The sequence below is a fragment of the Pteronotus mesoamericanus genome, unplaced genomic scaffold, assembly GCF_021234165.1.
Source record: "Pteronotus mesoamericanus isolate MK-2021 breed Mesoamerican mustached bat unplaced genomic scaffold, CSHL_Meso_final contig_2, whole genome shotgun sequence".
NCBI lineage: Eukaryota > Metazoa > Chordata > Mammalia > Chiroptera > Mormoopidae > Pteronotus > Pteronotus mesoamericanus.
The window spans coordinates 29,146,257-29,161,524 of record NW_026555084.1 but is presented as its reverse complement, the minus strand read 5'-3'; the positions used below and the strand labels follow the sequence as shown (position 1 = coordinate 29,161,524).

Below are 15,268 nucleotides of genomic sequence, written 5' to 3'. Positions count from 1 at the left end.
AGAGGCCTCCGGAGCTGGAGGTGGGCTGGGCAGGGGCCATGGAGGAAAGGAGGCCAGGAAGACCTTGTTAGAGAGGACACTGTCCCCTGTGCCTATGCGGATGCAGCCACAACTCCGCAGCCATCCCTGGAAACTCCTGGTGTCTGACAGGCCAATAGGTAGGACAGTGCTGCCCCCCTTCAGGTGGCACTCTGACCTGCAGAGGGGGGTGAGGCTCACACAGCTCAGAGGGAAGCCACTCAGTCAGGCGATGCTGGAACCAGGATTTGTCCTCAGGGTCCCACCCTGGCTGAGAGCCCCGACTCACCAAGGTAGTGTGGGGGTTGGGTATGGGCTGCGTAAACCAGCACTGGCTTTCAGATGGGATCTCACTATGGAGGAGCACTCGGCAACCTTGCTAGCTGGATAGGCACATGGTTGTCATTCCCTCTGCTCACAGGGGCTGTAGGGAAGAGAACCCTGGCTGAGCAGAGCTTGTCAACTGCTCTGGGTCTTGGAGCTGAGGTGAGCTATTGTAGGACTATGCCATTTGGCCAGAATCTGCCTGGTGGACAGTGGGCCAATGAAATCCTTCTTACGCTCAAGTCTCTCACTGTGGCCAGAGGAGAAGGCTCTAGGGCGAGAAAGGAAGGCTGGGGTTGGAATGGATGCCAGGGTGAGCACAGCCAGCCCAAAGTCCTCCTGGGATAACAGGCAGAATGGGAAGCCCGGGAGTAGGAGCTTGATCCTGTGTCTCCCAGATACTGCTCTGGCCACTCCAGGCCAGGAAGTGCAAGCTGTGACCAGAGGCCCCTCAGAGGGCGGGGGAGCCACAGCGGGCTGTCCAAGTGCCCGGGGAAGGCTAGCTCAAGGAGGCAGGCGGGTGGGGTGCTGATTCTTGGAAGGGGTCATTAAATGAAAACCCCCGATGGTGACCACCTGGCGGAAAGGCTCACCTTTCCCATGTGTAGCTGATAAGGACCAGGAGATTCCACAGTTCAGGTAGTTCCCCCACCTCCCTGGTGTTTTGTGGTCACCATTAATCATTTCCTCTAACTGTGTATATAAGAGCTTTTTTGCCAGTGAGCCCAGTATTCAGAGAGAAAGGCTAAAGTCCTCAGAAGGATGTGGCTGAGGAACCTGCTTCTCCTGGGCACTGTGGTTTGTAGCATCTCCGCACCAACCAGCCCACCCAGCCCTGTCACACGGGCCTTCATACATGTGGACACCATTAAGGAGGCCCTGATCCTCCTTAACAACACTAATATTACTGACGTGATGGTAAGTGAGGGAGGGAGCGAGGGTTGTGCCTGGGCCACCTTGCTGGCCCACCCCCCTGGATTGGACTCGCCCTGCCTGGCAGCTGGATAACACTACATTTTCCTTTTCTGTAGGATGAAACAGTAGAAGTCGTCTCTGAAATGTTTGACCCCAAGGTAAGACGCTTTCCTCTGACACACCTTCCCAGAGGCCTCTGCCTTTGTGGGGGGTGGGGGTGGCCCCATTTTAGAAAGATCCGCACAAGGTTGTCCACTTCCTCTCCACTCGGCTGGCTGCCAGAGGTGTGCTCAGAAGGCCGTTGGCCTTGCCACTGTGACAGTCACATCAGCTTCTTTATTATCCGAGCAGCCACTGGCAGACCTAGTATTCAAGGGGCCAGGGGTCACCAGGGACAGGTGGATTAACAGGGGTCAGTCCATGAGACGGGGGCTGTGGGCCTGGGGCACTCGTTGTGACAGCTACAGAGGGGCACGGAGGAGTCCAGGCAATGCCCTGCCCCCTCTCCCTGAATGGCCGGGGGATGGTGATCTACCTTCCTAGGCTCTGGGACCCTCTTGAGAGGCCAGGCAAAGGGAATATGGCTGTGCTGGCTGGGGGTGGCCCAAGCTGAGTAAGGAGGGAGTGTCAGATTTGTGCCGGTGTGTCCAGGGGGACAGGGCAGTATTTATGACCGGATCTGCCTGAGACTAGTTGGTTATCATCCTGTGCCCCTCCCAGGCTCCACTCCTGGGGGCCAGGGATGAGAACATGAAGAAGTACTGGGGAGGGCCCCTGGCCACTGCTTACTGAGGAATGGACATTTCCCACAGGAGCCAACATGCCTGCAGACCCGCCTGGAGCTGTACAAGCAGGGCCTTCGGGGCAACCTCACCAGACTCAACGGCTCCCTGGCCTTGATGGCCAACCACTACGGGCTGTACTGTCCCCCTACCCCGGTGAGTGGCCGCGCCAGGGCCCTAGGAGGGAAGGTCCTGGTCTAGGAGGGTGGAGGACTGGGTAGAGAAAGACTAGGTGAGGCTGGTCCAGACTCCAAAGGGATTTATGTTAACAGATTTGCAATGATCAGACCCTCCAGAGAGGGAGCAGTCCAGCCCATTTCTGGCTCAAAGAGTTAAAGCCTGGAGCTCTGGGGCTGACAGCGCTCCCTGGTGGGAGCTGCTCTGTTCTTGTTCTTGTTGTCATTAATGATGTCAGAGGTGAGGCAAACCCAAAGATACTCAGGGTTGACTTAAGATATGGAGGAAGTCCCAGGGCCCCAGTGCCACCTCCCAACAGGACTTTCCCCGGGCCCCTCCTGTGGCTCCTGGATTGCATGGGAACAAGGAGGGAAGCATACCTGGAACGTGCAAAGTCCCCAACACTTCTTTCCTGTGTCAGTGGCCTTGACTCCTGCCCTTTTTGGGCTTTTGGAGCCAGCCCTAGCAAAACTTCTCTGTCCTGGCCTAAGACCAAAGAGCCAGGGGTCCAACTGCCTAGCACACCAGCCTCAAGCAATTTGTCAGGTCCCTGGCCCCAGCTGCCACTGGCAGAGCTGCATATCCTTTGGGTGACACAGGGGTGGCAATATGTCACCTGACCAAAGTCAGCAGGGGGCCCCAGACAGGTCCTCTGACCTCTGAGTTCCAAGAGGCACATGAACACACTGCTGCCCCCTCGCCCAATTACCCACTCACACCTGGACTCAAGATTCCTTTTTTTTTTTTTTTCTTTCTATTTCTTTCAGGAAACTTCCTGTGAAACTCTGATTACCACCTTCAAAGATTTCAAAAAGAATCTGAATGACTTTCTACTTACCATCCCCTTTGACTGCTGGAGTCCAGTCCAGAAGTGAGGCAGGCCAACCCAGGAGCCAGCCCTGGGAGTCTACCTCACAGACTGCTGCCCGCCACCCACGAAGAGCCCAGCCTCAGGGTCTTCACCTCGGAGGGACCAAGAGCAGGGCCAGGGCCCCGGCGGCCGTGGACTTGCTCTGAGCCATGTTGACCCTGACTTGGGTGTGGTAGGGGAATGGGGACTTTTACACTGGCAGGGACCATTAATATTTATTTATGTATTTATGTATTTTAATATTTATTTATTTATTTAAGCTCCTATTTCTTATTTATTCAAGATATTTTACCATAATAATAAATTATTAAAAGTCTGTTCTTATTTGTGTAGTTTTGCAGTTTGTTTCCACCACGAGCAAATGCTAGTGGCGCTCCCCTCCCCACAGGGCAGAAGGCGGGGGGAGGGGCGGGCCTGCAGCAGGTCCTGCACTGTCTGAGGGCAGCGCTGTCAGAGCCGCGGGAGGGGCGGCAGGCCTTAGGGTGCTTCCCGGCATGCTCATGGGCTCCGATCCCAGAGAGAGGTTCCCAGGTTCACTTGGGAATCCAAGGGACCCAGCCTGGGGGAAACTTGCCCCAGGGAAGGGGCATCATCCTTCCAGCCCTGAGGGTCGACTAGGCCTAGCTGGTCACTGACAGAACAGGCACCCCCTGGCACCAGGCAAACCCCCTGTGACCCTCAGAGGCCACACCCTGCCCCTCCCATTCAGGGCTTCAACCACTCCTAAGGTGAACCAGCAAGTAGTCTAGCTGTTCTAGGAAAAAAACAAAACAAAACAAAAAACCACAGGGGTCAAAGCTCAGCATATTTACCTAACATTCCCCAAAATGGGTGATCTTAATCTTTGAGAGTCAGAATGTAAGTTCATAATTTGTTGGTATATGGCTTTAGTGTGGCATTTTTCTGAGCTGGTTTCTGTTTTTACATGAAGTTTTGTATCCAATCAGGCAGTTTCTCCTAAAATTCATGGCCTTCAGGATGAGAACATAGCAGCTCTGTTCTCTTCCCTTGCTTTGTCAGCAGGGCTGGAGGATGTGCACCTGAAGTCCCGTGTCCCTCCTGGGGACTATGAGAAAGCAGATGTGTCCCCAGGTGTCCGGTGGGGGTGGGCCAGCCTCCTCCCTGGCAGAAGGGCCTGGGAAGCTGTTTGGTGCGGCTTTAGCCCCAGCTGGCTCTCTCTCCACCCACCTGCTCCCTCTGCTCTGGCCAGCACCTGAAGACTGCGCGAGTCCCAGCCAAAGTCCTGCCCCCTACACAGGCAGAAAAGTCATGACTCATGGTGTAAATATGAATAAAATTTCTTGGACCAAACCTCAATTTCAACAAAGACAAGCATCCATGAAGTGTGTTGTGGTCATATAAAATGCATGAAAAGCACATCTTGCCCAGCGATAAGGTCCTCTCTATCTTCCACTTAAGTCAGTGATGACTGATAAGAGATTTAGCATTTCCTTAGACTCACATATATAGGTACCCCTCCCCACAGACATGCTGCCATGCCACGGCACGGATCGGCTTGGAGCCACTCTTGAGCCATACCATGTACCTGTATGTGCTCCTGGCTTGCGTGCTCTGGGGCTTGGAAAGCCATTCCAACCCCATGAAGATAACTGGCATGTCTCTCTACGACAATCACACAGCAATCTGTGCTGAGATTCAGCATGACCTTTCAGCTGACAACACTACATACAACGTAAGTCTGGGTCTTCATCAAACATCACTTGGCTCTCAGTGGCCCTTTGTGTTTCTGACCAACTTTTCCTGCTTCCAGGGTTACTTCGAAAGTCCCCAGAACACCAGCAAGGTAAGGAGCAGTTACCACAGGGACCTTTCTGACCACTTGTCAAAAGGATCACCCCCCTCGGCAGAGATAAAAACAAAAGATGCTGGAGAGAGAATCTGGGGAGAAAGCTGAGAGTCTGAGGATGGCGCCTCCAGCCAGTCAACAGATGAAGTGATGGCCAGGTTGTGGGCTGTGCTGGGCTCTCTGATCACTGTCCCAGACCAGCCTGGGGCTGGGGAGAGACCAGGCGCTGTGCACAGCTCACAGTGCTCATGGGTCTCCTGTGGAAGAACCAGAGTAGGGCCTGCATTTGAGCCAGGGCTCCTTCTGGCCAGGGCAGCCAGGATGCATGAGGCTGGGGGTCAGCTGGTGCTCTGTGGTGCACCGCCACCATCCCAGTCCCCCACCCCTGTTCCAGGAGTGCTGCTATGGGAAGTTTATAAAGGACTTCATCTCCACCCTGAAGAATCTCACTGAGAAACATAAGAATGATCACCTAGAAAAGGTTTATAAGAACATGAGAGAACTTATCCGAATCTGCACAAAGCTTCAAGTAAGTCACTATTTGCTCCTAGGAGGACCAGAGACATTATTTTTCTTGCTACCACAGCCAGGGGCACAGCAGGGCAAAGGGCTTCTTATGGCCCCCACTTGCCACATGTGATGCCTCAGGTACTACTTTCCAATCCCAAGAAGCCCCCTCACTGACAGGGGCTGGGGCTTTGGGGAGTCGGGGCTCAGGAGTCGTTCCGGAGGTTTCTGTCATGCACTCTGCCAAGCCCCTGCACACAGAGGTCAGTGTGGAGCAGGTCTGAGACAGGCCTGGTCATGGACTCAACCTGGGGGGAGGGAAGAGCCACTCAGTGCCAAGCCCAGTGGGGCAGCGGTTTTGTGAGGGGGGGCGGTGTTGTGGGGAAATGACTGAGATGCTCACTCTCTTTATCCACTGCTTACACAGTCCCCTGCTTGTCCTTGTGTCCCTGTCCTAGGCAACCATGGGACCTGCTCACGCCCTGCTTACGCTTTCCCCACGGCCCTGGGCTCTGCCATTACCAAACAGGCCCCAGTGTCCTCCCTAAGACAGGAAGGGAGGACCCGCTCAGTTACCTCCTAGGGGATGGAGGGCTTATCATGTGACCCTTTTGGTTGGGAGAACAGAGCTGGCTTTTATTTTTTTCTGCTTAGATGACTTAAATGTATATTTCTTATTTAGCCAACAGAATCACCCAAGAACTGTACTACTGAGTTAACTGATTTCTCACAGTTCAAGGAAGCCTTAAAGACTGTTGTCATGTACATAGAATTATGGAAGTCATGTAAAAGGACTGAGGACAGCCTCTGAGGCCCTGTCCTCTCACAGTAGCCTGGTCCACGCGGTGAGAGCTGCAGAAAACGGGATTGGAGGAGTGTCAGGAACAACTTACATCCAGGTGGGGTGGGTGAGAGTTTACTGGCCCTGGCCCGGCAGGTGGGGCCAACGGTCGGCAATGGAGGGGGTGTGCTCGAAGAATTTCTGTAACTGATGCATCAGCACTGGCTGCTTCAATAAAGCTGGGGAACAGAAATGCTGGTGAGTGAGAGTCGTGACAGAACCATCTCCTCAGGGCCTTGACAGACTGGAAGTGGGAGGGGGCTGGGGCGGGCGGCCCTGTGATCAGGGCTCCTGACCTGAGGGCCCAGAGGCCTCTCAGGAGGAAAGCCCAGGAGAGCAAGTGGGAACCCTGCCTCATCGCCCTGTGCTTCACTCCAGTGCCAGTGGTCACACAGTAGAGGCTCCGCCCCTCCTCTCTGTGTCCTTCAGAACTCAAATCAGATCTTCGCCCAGACGCCCTCCCCAGACCCTCCTTCCAGCCTCAGTCAGCACCCATCACCCTCAGATCCAAGGGCCAAGACTCAAGACTTCAGGTCTCCCCTCCTTTGGCCTCCCAACAGCTCCTGGAGAGCTCTGAGTTTAATTCACCCACCCCGCACCCTGAGGGCTCAGTGTGGCGCAGAAGGGTCAGCCCTGGTGATCGCCTCAGGGGAGCTCAGGCCTTCTGGCTCCTCAGAGAGGACTGAGCACAGTGGGGGACCTGGACCAGGTAGGGGGCCCACAAGGGCCAGGACATCTTCAACCCCCCAGCTTCTTCTAAACCAGTAAAGAACTACCTGACTTCAAAGTAAAGCCCCTCACCTGGCCTGCAAAGTCCCTCACAACATGCTCCAGTGTCTCCTTGGCATAACAGCCTCCTCCCCGACTACTAATCCCCTGATTCCCCCCAAACACAAGCGTTTGTCTGTGGTGGACCCACCAGGTGCTTGGGGCCTGAAGTACTTCCAGATCAGGCTACCACGCACTGTGCCTCTACCATCAATTCTAACCCCAGTGATAATCACTTGAACAGTTTATTGGAGATGAGTGAGATTACCCCACAATCGAACAGCTTCCTACAATTTAAACCTCTCTGACTCTGTTCTCCTTTACCAAACTAGGAAAGATAAAGATTGATTGTTCTGAAACAAAATTAGGTATCAGAGAGTCGGCAACATCTCCCCACCAGCAGGCCTTAACCAGCTGTGAAGCTTCAGACTGTGCCTGCAGCCAGCACACAGGCCACTACAGCCCTCCCGACCCTCACCCCTCACCCTAGGACACCGGGGCCTCTCCACCTCTAGGGGCTACATCAGGCTGAAGGTCAGCAAGTGTGGCTGAGCAAAGTTTCCAAATCATCTCAGAACATGGAGGGTGGCCTTGTGCTCAGGTCTGGTGTCCGGGCTGGTATAGGGCTAGGGGTCAAGGGTGGTTTCAGCCCTGAGAAAGCCCACAGTCCTGTCCCCAGGGGCTGTGAGCTCCTGTCCCTTGGGCACACCACATAGGTGCTCAGGGATCTAAGGCCACTCCTTGGTGACAGGCAGCAGAACCTGCGGGGTGCATGGCAGGATGCCTGCTAAGACACACTAGCAAGAAGACCCGTCACTTCACTGACCCAGCCTCCCCTTGGCCTGAGGCACCTAATGGTAGAGAGCTGGAGGCATGCATGTACATCCTTGTCATCTCACTACTCTGTTTGGGACAGCAGGGTGTGCACGAGCCTGGCCTGCCACTAGCTTGCTGTGTGACCTTGGACAGGTGCCTCCGTCTCTCAGCCAGAGTCCACAATAGTTGGGGGAACTCTAGCTCCAGAGGCCAGACCACAGCCCAGGTTCAGGGTCTTCATCAAGCTAGAGGGCCTCCAGGCAGCTGGCCCAGCCCTGGGGAGACTGTAGTTGACAGTCTCTGACGCCTCTCCTGGGGAGCAACAGGGTTGGGAGGGCACAGGAAGGAAGGTGGCCATACCACACAGAGAAACTGCCTTCATCTCCTTGACAACCTTAAGCCCTAGCCAAGACCACCAAACAGCTACCCCTGAAAAGGCCCTGCAGCGATGTGCCCTGGTTTACCCTCCAACCAGGCTCAGGCCTGGACAGTGGTAGTGGGGAACCTGCCACAGGCCGGAACCAGGTGGGAGGGCCACACAGGTAAAGCTCCGGACACCCAGGCAGGCCCGAGCTCTCGATTTCCTTGGATCCCACTGGTACTGCTGCCTTAGGATCTCAGGGGAGGCTGGTGTGTCAGAAGGCCAGAGCTCTGGGCTGAATACCTGGCACAAGAGGTGTGGCCCTGACCCCCAGTTGGCTGGGATTGGCTCTGGGCAGCCCATTTTCCTAGGATGCCAAGAAGCAGGTCCAAATTATATCCCTCCATGGGAGACAACCACGAACAGGCCTGGGGAAGGCCCACACTAGCCCTGAGGAAATGCTCTTGATGTTGCTAGGCCCATCTCTAGACCAAGGGGAGGGCAGGGCCGGGTGGCCTGAGGAGACAGGCTCATTTACACACCAAGATTTCCCAGGACAGTGGAATGGTCGCCTTGACTCCCTTCGCAGGAGTCTCCCCAGGAACCACGTCAGCTATCACCTCTGCCTGCTAGGGGCCCTGTTGCCCCTCAGAAATCAGTAGTATTGCGGGAAGCAGCAGGGATCAAAGGCATGTACTAAAGCAGCAGTGCAGCCTTTAAAAGTGGCACATTCCCTTGTCAGCCACACGGCAGTCTCTGCCATGGGCCATGATGTGGCCACATCCTTTGACTCAACATTCACATTCAGGGGGATCACAGAGAAGGAGAAAAGCTCCATCTACAGAAATAGACAATGTGTCAGTTCATGAAATGAAAGGATGGACATGAAGCTAATGTGGCAACATGACAAGGAACCTGTGAAAGGTCCAGAATGGCGCGGATGCTGGGATGACCCTGTGTTACCCTAGAGTTGGAAGACAATGGGGATAATGACTTGGGTAGTAGGATGGCAAGTGACTTTTCTCCTGGATTTTCTACACGGTGATGGCTGTAAATGTGGCCACGGCATGATCTGAGAGGCTGAATGCCAAGGTTACTGGGCACCATGTGATTGGTCCCCTTGTTTATAGAAAATTTGCATCTTCAGTGTCCCCCGCTAAGTGAGGGTCCTCATGGCGGCTCACATTGTACCGAGGGATTCCCCAAGTTGTTTATTCAGCCATGATGCTGGCAATTAACTAACAATGGGGGCTGTTTACCTCAAAGCCCAGAGCACTGGGCTTTCCCTCTTTCTTTCTTTCTTTTTTTTTTTAAGATTTTATTTATTTATTTTTAGAGAGGGGAAAGGGAAGGAGAAAGAGAGGGAGAGAAACATCAATGTGTGGTTGCCTTTCACTCACCCCCTACTAAGGACCTGGCCAGCAACCCAGGCATGTGCCCTAGACTGGGAATTGAACCAGCAACTATTTAATTCGCAGGTTGGCACTCAAATCCACTGAGCCACACCAGCCAGGGCCAGTCCCCTCTTTCTGAGGACAGCATAGACAGCAGAAGCAGCTGTCTGCTCTCCCTAGGCAGACATGACAGCTCTCAGTGTGGGCCTGGAGGTTGCAAGGTGCTATCCAGGCATCCTCAACTTGCATTACAACTGTCTTTGTCTGTGGAGTCACAGGTGGAGGCTGCATGTCTGGCCTGCACCACACAGCCCTGAGTGGGCAGGCGTGGTCCTGAAACCCACTTGTGCCATGTTCCCGAGCCCTCACTTCTCTTGCTTCCCGTCTGTCTGCACACGTACATGCTTGGGATCTTGAGTCTGTATGACTGGAAGTGGAGGGCGGGGCTGCATGGACCAGGCACAGACTGTGCCAACCTGGCTTCTGAGCATATGCTGCTGCTGGTGCTGAGGGCACACAGCTGCTCGCTCTGGATCCAACCGCTCCCGCCCTGGACCCTCTGAGCTTGTTACACGTGCTTCACAGATAACAAATCTGGCATGCAGGTCTCTTCCTGGCCTCGGTTTTTTTTTTTAATCTGTGAAGTAGGGTTGTGGCAGGAACAAAGAGGGCCCAGCCCCAGGTCAGTGGGCCCCGGCACAGGAGGTCTAGCCAGACACAGAGCCCTGTCTCTGCTGAGAGTGTCCAATGCCTGTTCCTCTGAGCAGAGGGGAGGCCAGAGTGCTCCTGGGATTTAGGTGTTCAGGGCAGATCGGAGCAGAGCCAGCCCCAAGATGGAGCTCAGCTGGGAAGGACCATCTCACCTACTCAGAGTGCTGGAAGCTCCCCATCCCCAGGCCCAGTGTGTGCCGGGGCTCCCTCTGGACCACTCAGGCTAGTCAGAATCTTCAGGTCTGGCCCCACAGGAGCCACCTTTCTGGGCCCCTGGAAGGGCTGCTGGGCCCAGTCCTTCCTCTTGGAAGGGGCTGACCAATTTCCCTGCTGTAAGGAGAGCCGGAGCTATGGCTGCCGGGAAAGATTCAGCTTCACAAATTATGTTCACTGTGGTTTGAGACTAGGGCAGCCCAACAGTTTCGTGTTGTTGCCACTGATGTTATCTCTGGTCTAGACCTGCTCTTTCAACCTGAGAGATGATTAACTGAAAAGCTCTCTCTTTTTCCTTTTTTCAACTTCAAGGGAAGATCAGCACAAACTCCCCAGGTTCTGCCCTCAAACACACCTCCTGGGCCCTCACCCAAGGGGAAGATCAGCATTTCCTTCAAGATCCTGCAGTTCTTCGAGAGGTGGGAGAGAGCCTTCTTAAAAACTGTTATTTTTAATAGAATTATTATCCATTAGAGTATGTAAATCTTAAGGGTACAGTTCAGTGAGTTGTTACATTTGTTTAAACTGATATAACCAGTACCCAGTGCAAAATATAGAATGTATTCCAGCACCCCAAAGGCTTCCTGTGCTTTCTCCTGCCCAGCTGGTAGTCTTCCCCTTAAGTGCAGCCACCACTCCATAATTTCGTCTTTCCCTTTCTTGAGCTTCACTTAAGTGGAGTCTTAAGCTGTGCTGTCTTTCACTTTTGACCCCTTCGTTCTGAATCACGCCTGTGCGACTCTCTCTGGCCGCCCTGCGTAGCTGTCCCACGCAGCTGTGACTACCCCGTGTGTCCCGCAGTGCACTGCCCCCGTCTGCAGCCAATACTTCGGCTGTTTCTAATTTTTGGCTGAGATAATAAAGTTACTATAAACATTATTTTTTTTAAAGAACTCCTCAGTTATTTTAAATCCTCGCCTGAGGATATATTTATTGATTTTTAGAGAAAGAGAAAAGGAGAGAGAGAAACATCAATGTGAAAAACAACAGTTACCTCCTGCACGTGCTCCAACCGGGAATTGAACCTGCAGCCCAGGTATGTGCTTTGACTGGGAACCAAATCTGCAACTTTTTGGTGCGGGGGATGATGCCCCAACCAACAGAACCACCAGCCAGGTCTATAAACATTTTTGTACTCATATTTTGTGAGCATGTGTATGCATTTCTGTTCAAAATGCTGGGAATAGTGTGGAATTACTGGGTCATAGGATATACATATTTCAGCTTTAGTAAGCACTGCCAAACATTTTGAAAAGTCTTTTATAAACAACATTGCTATTGGTTTCTCTGCCCTTTGTAGACACTGTTTGGCCAAGCTCCCCAAGGGCCGGGCCCTCTGCCCAGGCTTAGCTGGATTTGGGTTTTGTTTCCCAGTCCGTGGCTTGTCAGAATGTGGACAGTTGGGGAAAACTAAACAATGTAAAGGAGAATTTCCAATAATGATGAGGATATTTGGGAAGCAGCTTCAGGTCATGTGAAGGGAAATGAGAGACCTAGTGTCTGATGGACTAACAGTGTGTTCACTGGTTCAGTGAATGAAGCTCGCTCACCGATAAGAAATTAGCCAGTTGCTCACTCAGCACTTCCCTGAGCTAGCGAGGGTGTGGAGGGGCTGCAGCACTTCCAGTGTCTCCCTTCTGGGGGAGTTCGCTCAGGAAGGGCCCAGTCTGACAGATGCGGGTGGTGTCTTGCAAACGCACTGTGGACTGCAGCCCTTGTCCACAAGTCTCTGGCCCCTGAAAATCTTGGAGGCCCTGAGGAACCTGTGCTGTGCCACCATCCTCAGGAGGGACAGGTCAACAGGCTCAGCTCTGGGTGGTGATCTGGATTCCTCTTGGGGTTTCAGTCCCCAAATCAGTGCCCTACTCTATGCTGGCCCATTCATCTCCCTGACCCCTGTCAAATCTGCCCACTTCTCTCCATCCAACAGCCTTGTCCTGGCCCAGCCCATCTCTCCCACACAGATGATCACCTCAAACACCCCACAGGCACTTACCCCTACACAGACCCCCCTGCTTCTCTCCCCATGGCAGCCATGTGGATTCAGGCATCCATTCATTCATTCAACAAATACTTACTGAGAGCCTGTGAGGTAGCAAGGACAGTGCCAAGCTCAGTGGGGAACCCTAGAAGCGCTTACATTTTAGGGAATTAGTCTGGCTGTGTCCTGTATGGGCTACCTGCTGGCTCCATGCGAACTCCAAGCTCTTTGGTCTAGCCTAAGACTCTGTCCTGTCCCTCTGGCCCCCATGGCCCCTGCATACCCCTCAGCTCCATTGCTCACAGCCGTTCAGGCCCAGCCACACAAGCCAGCCACAGCTCTCCTGACAGCCCCCGTCCCGTGCCTGAATGGCATCCCAGCCATGTTGTTGATATCTGACCCCAATGGGGTGCACCCGTGTCCCGTGGGAGGTGGAACTGTCTTCTGCAGGGGCATCCTCCTCCAGAGCACTTCTTCTGGGGCTTGCCTGCCCATGCCCCAGACCTCTGGGGTGCACTATCATCTGCCCATTAGGAAACTGCGAGGTGTCTGCTCTGAACTACTGCTCTGTCCCCCAGGTCCGGGAGAGCCCCTCAGTGCATAGGTGCCAGCAATGGTGAGGTCCAGGGTCTGGTGAAAGTGAGCATCTTCTCACCTCTGATTAAAAGAAAAGCACACAGGTTTTATGGAAGTCAGGATGGAAAGGCAGCATGGATTTCCCGAAGTTTAGAAAATGTTCTATGGAACCTTTGACAAACACGAGGCTGGAAGATAATCACTATAGAACCAAGAATGTGATCCTTACTCTTCTTGACAACAGCATTGGAGAGGTGAGCCAAGAATGTAACCTTGGGCCACCCAGGAGCCAGGACAGCTGGGAACCCACCATCAGCACAGTTGCCTGCTCACTTTCCCACTTAACTAACTCTATCTCAAAGGAAGCAGAGGGAAGGAAGTCCAACTCCTGGCAATGTGTCACACTTCCTGTAGCCCACATCCTGGGGCAGCCCCACACTCTCCTGGTAGAGGCCCTGGCTCCTGCCCAGGCCTCTTCTGCCAGCAGGGCTGGACAAGGGGAGGGCCATTTCATGTGCTGGCAAACAGCAACCGCTGCTGGAGCCACAGCTTTGAGTCAGAAGCTACTCAATAATTCAGTCTCCCCTCTCCCCCCATGCTCCGGAGGCTCTCCTTGACTGACCCACTGCCTCTGAACCCACACTCCTTGGACCCCTTCTCCCACCAGGATCTCTCTGAGGCAGTTGCTAAGAGCTCCTCCCAGGTCCTCAACTGAAACAGAAGCTCCAGCCTTCCTCAGGGCTGGGGACAGGGCTATACCGAGGCCAGAGTCACGGAAGGGCTATGACTCAGGTAGACCCTAACACCCTCTCTCACCAGCCCATTCCCTGGAAATGTATACCAACCAGTGTCAGAACCCAAGCAGAAATCAAAGGAAGGTGCAAGAGTCTCAGGCTGTGCCCCTGGGCCACAGCCACACCAAAGGCTCCTGTTCATATGAAGCTCAAGGATAGATACAGCCTTGGGCTTGATGACCAGATAAAAGCACCAGCCATGGCCATCGGCCTGGGTCCCCCAGTTATCATGTACCCCCACAGTAGGAAGGAACATCTTTTCTTAAGAGTTGCCCAGTCCAAAGGTCCACAAGTCACAGGCAGACAGAGCTGGCCCTTGACCATGACAAACAGATACAGCTCAGGGCTCCTGATTATAACAGACAAATGATGACAGTCCCTGGTACTGAGAGATTCAGCCAGAGCTTGGAAAGGACAGATGGAGAGACCAGCTGGGGAGAGTGGCAGTGTTAGACTGAGAGCCACAGAGGCAGATGGACAGGCTTGGAGCCCCTGGCAGGGACCAAGACACAGCTGCTGCTGAGGTCAGGGTAAAAGGTGGCAGTTCCGTCCAGAGCTCAGCCCCAGAGGCTTCTGGAGCTTCTCCCTGTTGGCACTGTGATCAGAGACTTGAGAGGTAGTCTTTCTAGGGTAACAAGTCTCCCTACTCCATGGTCTCCAGGAAGGGAGCAGCCTCTCCCTGTCCCTAAAGCCAGACTCAAGAATCAATCCACTGCACAGTGCTCACTTCCCCTTCCCAAATTCGTGGGGCAGGGAAAGACTGCCCCATACTCCTCCTGGGGCCACCTACTCACAGCATGGTGGGCCTGCTTGTCCTGCGAATGGTCTTCTTAGGGACCACTGTGAGTGTCGACTCTGTAGACACAGTGTGAACGGTGCCAGGTGGAGACTGCAATCCTGAGTTCCCGTGGTTATTGGAGGGTGCTTAGGTCCAATTGGCCAGCTTTCCTCATAACCCACATGACTTCTGTGGCCCAGAGACCTGAGGGTTTATAAGGTCCTGGCCAAGGGGAGAGACTCCAGGCCAAGGAGAGAATGGGTGACTAGCCCTTTTCATAGGTAAGGAGACCGAGGCCAACTTGGACACACACATTTGGCTCTGAGTCCAAGAACCCCTTGGGAAGGGGTGAGATTTTTCCTACATTGAAGGGACCTTTGTGCGGAAATCATGACTACAATGCCTTCCTCATGTTGGGCTCCTGGGACAAAGACTCCAAGATGGAGATCAGCGAGCAGGGTTGCTTGTAGAAAGGAAGGAAAGGCAGCAATACTGACCAAATGAAAAGCTGGATTCAATGCAGTCACAACAAAACCTCAGATGACCCAAAGGAGAGTTCTAGAGCTGAGATAGTCCTTCAGAATCTTCCTAATTGGGGCAAGGAGGAGGTCAAGCCTTTATTCCTTTATGTTGA

The 15,268-nt window shown here is 53.6% G+C and overlaps 1 protein-coding gene across 1 annotated transcript; it reads left to right on the top strand.

Moving 5' to 3' along the window:
- The first annotated feature begins 1,104 nt into the window (after nucleotides 1-1,104).
- Nucleotides 1,105-3,091, top strand: CSF2 (colony stimulating factor 2). The gene is made up of 4 exons (XM_054567999.1): nucleotides 1,105-1,260; nucleotides 1,374-1,415; nucleotides 2,070-2,195; nucleotides 2,984-3,091. The coding sequence occupies exons 1-4, from the start codon at nucleotides 1,105-1,107 to the stop codon at nucleotides 3,089-3,091; spliced, it is 432 nt and encodes a 143-aa protein (XP_054423974.1).
- Nucleotides 3,092-15,268: the final 12,177 nt, after the last annotated feature.

What these genes read in the sequence shown, in the direction of transcription:
- CSF2 (XM_054567999.1), top strand. Translation starts at nt 1,105, where the DNA reads ATGTGGCTGAGGAACCTGCTTCTCCTGGGCACTGTGGTTTGTAGCATC. An exon ending in CTAATATTACTGACGTGATG is followed by an intron (nt 1,261 to 1,373) that starts GTAAGTGAGGGA and finishes CCTTTTCTGTAG; the next exon opens with GATGAAACAGTAGAAGTCGT. An exon ending in TGTACTGTCCCCCTACCCCG is followed by an intron (nt 2,196 to 2,983) that starts GTGAGTGGCCGC and finishes TATTTCTTTCAG; the next exon opens with GAAACTTCCTGTGAAACTCT.